The sequence below is a fragment of the Sprattus sprattus genome, assembly GCF_963457725.1.
Source record: "Sprattus sprattus genome assembly, chromosome: 11".
In the NCBI taxonomy this organism is placed as follows: Eukaryota; Metazoa; Chordata; class Actinopteri; order Clupeiformes; family Clupeidae; genus Sprattus; species Sprattus sprattus.
In genome coordinates this window covers 15,228,658-15,233,555 of record NC_137909.1, presented here as the reverse complement: position 1 = coordinate 15,233,555, position 4,898 = coordinate 15,228,658, and the positions used below count along the sequence as shown (strand labels likewise).

At 43.6% G+C, this 4,898-nt stretch overlaps 1 protein-coding gene across 1 annotated transcript; it reads left to right on the top strand.

The window, feature by feature from the left end:
- Positions 1–959: 959 nt before the first annotated feature.
- Positions 960–4,385, top strand: nr2f1b (nuclear receptor subfamily 2, group F, member 1b; the record flags this gene model as incomplete). Its single annotated transcript, XM_080847928.1, has 3 exons — positions 960–1,380; positions 1,878–2,405; positions 4,111–4,385. The coding sequence occupies 3 exons, from the start codon at positions 960–962 to the stop codon at positions 4,383–4,385; spliced, it is 1,224 nt and encodes a 407-aa protein (XP_080704054.1).
- Positions 4,386–4,898: the final 513 nt, after the last annotated feature.

The window sequence follows — 4,898 nt, the reverse complement described above, 5'->3', positions numbered from 1 at the left end:
CCCACTGAAATAAACGGTTGGCTGATCTTTACTAGAACCGCACTATGCTTCAGTAACCTTATAGTTGACAAATTACAATCTCCAGGTAGTCATGACAGTCTTTAACACGTGTTAAGACGTCTCTCGTTCTCTGTGAAAACAAGAAAAACGACCCTAACCATTACGCAGCATGGGTAAGTGAACTAAATGCGCTTGATGATAGGTGCCCAGTGTCTGACTTTCAAGAACGATGTGGGGCCGTGTAGCCAATCAAACGGAGCGCATGTGCGGCTGGGAGCCTCCCCCACTTCCCTCAATACCTGGCACCGCACAGTTCCTGTGGAGCAGACCAGTAGCCCTCCTAGTGGGCGTCTGTAATAGCCACAATCCAAGGTGTGGTTATCGCTATTCAAACAGTCTTCGCGGTCGGTCATGTCAAAGTTCGCTCTCCAAGGACTTTAGCGCGGATACCCGAAGCGAGGAGACACCGACATGGAAATGCAAGACTTTTGAGCATGTTCCGTGAGATACACTGTCCTCTCTTTACGTCTCAATCTATCGTGCCTGGGAGGTCGTAACTAGCAGCCGACAACAGTCCCCATTGATTCCCCTACATAGGAGTGTGAAGAAGACATGGAATTTTAGTCCGCATTTTTCTGCCTTTGACGAGGGGCGACCGCGCCTTGCCTGGAGTTTCGCAGGAGTTTTCCTATGTGAAATGTATCATTGATTTTAATGTTTTCTGGCTCTCTTCCCTCCAAGACGGTATTTCTGTTCACATAGGCTGCTTTCCCTGCGTTTACCTTTGATCGATCCCTTGGATGACCGGACAGCGATTTGCATTGGCCTTCAGCTGGTATTCTGAATGAATTGACCGCAGCAGTTGTATTTCATTCGATCTTACTGTCTGATCATATCCATTCTGAATCCCTTAAACCCGCAGAAATTACAGGAGACTCCAGTTCGCGTTAGATCGCGTCATGGCAATGGTAGTTAGTGTGTGGAGAGATCCACAGGACGACGGGGTGGGGGCTACCCTGAACGGCCACAACCCACTCGCTCAGCCGATTAGAGACACCCGCCTGGCCGCTTCAGCAGCACCGCTCACGCCGCAAACTGGACCCCCTTCAACGCCTGGGACCGGGGAGGACCACAAGAGCTCAGGCCCAAGCTCTGGGCAAGCTCATATTGAATGCACGGTGTGTGGAGACAAATCCAGCGGAAAGCACTACGGCCAGTTTACGTGCGAAGGATGCAAAAGTTTCTTCAAAAGGAGTGTGCGCAGAAACTTGAGCTATACGTGCCGGGCGAACAGAAGCTGTCCAGTGGACCAGCACCATCGGAACCAGTGCCAATACTGTCGCTTCAAGAAATGTTTAAAAGTTGGGATGAGACGGGAAGGTGATTATAATATTTATATTTTTCTTCCTCCGCAGATACAACTCCTTAAGCTACATTCACAAATGCAGAATATCTGTCAGTGAACAGGCATAAGAATTGGTTTTAGTCTAGTCGTGGTCTTATTAAGCGTAAGATATTGTGTTAATAGGCCCACTTATTAGTATTCATGTATTTTTTCGTTTAGCAATTATATTACGCATACGAGATTGAGTATAGGCTACATGTGGATTAAGTTATTTTTCCCTATAACTAAATACAGGTTATTGTAAGATATAACAAATGCTGTATTTGTGTGTGTTGTCATCTATTTCTGAATGCGTGTTTGTATGTGTGTGTGTGTGTGTGTGTGCGCGCGCGCGCGTGCGCGTGTGTCCTCGCAATATTTACTGATACGCTCCATCATCTGCTATCTGATGTTGTTGCGTAAACACTCGTGTAATTTGTAATTTGAGTGTTTTGGATGCACATTTCCTCTCCTCTCTCTCTCTCTTCGTCAGCGGTTCAGAGAGGAAGGGTGCCTCCAACCCAGCCCGGTCAAGGCCACTACGCGTTGGCCAACGGTGACCCCCTGAACGGCCACTGCTATTTGTCCGGATACATCTCCCTTCTGCTTCGCGCGGAGCCTTACCCGACTTCCCGCTACGGGAATCAGTGCATGCAGCCCGGTAACATCATGGGCATCGAGAACATCTGCGAGTTGGCGGCCCGACTGCTCTTCAGCGCCGTGGAGTGGGCCAGGAACATTCCCTTCTTCCCGGACCTGCAGATAACGGACCAGGTGTCTTTGTTGAGACTGACGTGGAGCGAGCTGTTCGTGCTGAACGCAGCGCAGTGCGCCATGCCCCTCCATGTGGCTCCGCTTCTGGCCGCCGCGGGACTCCACGCCTCGCCCATGACCGCGGACCGGGTCGTGGCCTTTATGGACCACATCCGCTTTTTCCAGGAGCAGGTGGAGAAGCTGAAGGTCCTTCACGTCGACGCAGCCGAGTTCAGCTGTGCCAAATCTATCGTGCTCTTCACTTCAGGTAAAAACATGGCTAATAAAGCCATTTTGCTTAGTGTGGGGAATTGCGTTGTTTTAATGTGTAGTCGAAACAAAAAAAAATTGTTTGAATCATTATTGCTCATTACTAATTTGTTATTAATCGGACGTAATTCAGCATTCTAGCATCCCACATTGACCATTAGCCAATAGTAATTATGACGAGTGCTACAGGGACCATAAACATCTTATATTGTAGCTCTCCGGAGATCTTATGGCCTAGTTCTTGTTTAAATCATTCCCCAAATCAACACTGAAAGGCTGTGACCCAACTGACCTTAATGTAATAAGTTAGGCGGCCCCAGATGGCCTCCTGTCCTAATGTCACCTGCTGACGCCTTCACATGTGGCCTCTATTTGTGATGTTTCCGTGCTTCAGGTGTATACTGCTTTAATTCACACACAAAAATGCTGTTGCAGTAGCCTTTTATAATTAGGTAACTCAAATGCCTATTATCATTATTATTATTATTATTATTACAATACCGATTATTATTATTATTAGCCTATTATTAGGTTTATCATTATTATTCGTAGTAATAGTACATCTATATCAATTTTGATTAAGTAGGCTTTTTGTAAGGAGAGGTAGCCTACAGTTGTAACACTCTGCCTTTTTCTTGCCTACTTTTCGTCTTGTTACAAAAAATCGGCACAAGTGATAGGCCTATATTTCATATTCACATATGCAACATCTTTCGTCTCTATATTTACTTTAATAATTCAAGTACATGTGCCTTATTTTTCTTAATTTCATCTAAATGCACAGAGTTCCATTGGGGGCAGTTGTAACATGTCGGGGACAGTTGTAGTGGCCGAGAGGACTTGTGTAATGCCATTTTGAAGGGGTAAAGTTAAATTTACGGTAACAGCCATACATTATTCAAACAAAAATAGGGGTGGATAAGGGTTTCCCTCTAAGTTTAAGTCTTTACAGTGCTAGTTTTCAAAATACCAGTGAGATAGTCGCTTAAAAACCAAGGGTGTTACATTTTCGCAAAAGTGGCCAGGCTATTTCACTTGCTAGCTACACTTACTGATTTCAACCCAATTGTAATGCGTGTTACAATTGTCCACAGCCGATCTCTGAGAATTTTTTTCAGAGATATTTGAGAAGATCATTGGAATGGAACACATAGTATGCAGCTAAAATTATACTTGCATCTAGTTTGGAAATCACTTATCACGACCACTTGTTACTGGGTTGCTGTCGTAACGCATCAGTTGTGCAGCTGGCATTTTGAACGTAGCATTCTAATGCCATTACACATGTTTGTGAGTTTCATCGCATTACGTTCGACACAAGCTGAGAAATTAAGTTACAACTGTCCCCGTGTTACAACTGTACCGGGTCTACCCATTACTATTTAGCAAAAAGGAAGGAGTGTATACATATATTACATTTAAGTAAGATATGAAAGTAAAAATAGGTTTAAAATATGTGTTGCTTCAATGTAAGTCATCAACACATTTATTTTTTGCACGTTTACCCCATAAAGATAATTCACTAGGCCACATCTTTTATTGCTGCCGAGTTCTATTACAGGTGTTTATGTTTAGCCTACTGTGAAACTATGAAAACATTGGTCTTAGGTTTGTGATATTTTTAAGCTGTGCTCTGTTTTTTTGTGAAGAGTTGAGATGTATAAATGAACAGACATGTCCCATTCTCTCTCTTGGATGCTCAGATGCCTGCGGCCTGTCGGACGTGGCCCATATCGAAGGCCTCCAGGAGAAGTCTCAGTGTGCCCTTGAAGAGTACGTGAGAAGCCAGTACCCCAACCAGCCAACGCGCTTTGGTAAACTTTTACTGCGTCTCCCTGCCCTCCGCATGGTGTCCTCCTCAGTAATCGAGCAACTTTTCTTCGTCCGGTTGGTAGGTAAAACACCTATCGAGACGCTTATCCGAGACATGCTGCTGTCTGGAAGTAGTTTCAGTTGGCCATATATGTCCATGCAATGACACTAACCGGAGTGGACAATAAATAATGGGGAACTGACTGCGAGCAGGTGATAAGGCAACATCCGATATTACACACAAATATTTGTGTCGCTTTCTCGTGGAGGAATGACAAAAAAGACTTGACCTATGTTGCAGTCAATCTTAATTTACACAAGCACTTGTTTTTTGTAGCGTGGAATGATAAAAACAGTTATGTTAAATTTCTCTTTTTTGTACAAAGTTTATTAAAAATGTGCAACAGATTCAAGATTCGAAATGAAACAAATGTCAATCGTTAAAATGTCCTTCGTCAGTGTCTTTTAAAAACGATGATTTGTTGTACACCTGTTTTAATGTAGTTTAATTATTTGTTTCATACCTTAAATAAATAAATATTGTTTCAAATGAAACTTTTGAAATCGAAGCAAAAAGGATATACAAAACAAACTGTGTGCGCTTTGAAAATAGTACTTGGTCGGAACTAATGCTTTGAAAATGCAACTTCAGACTTACCTCATTAACGTTTAAAGGCGA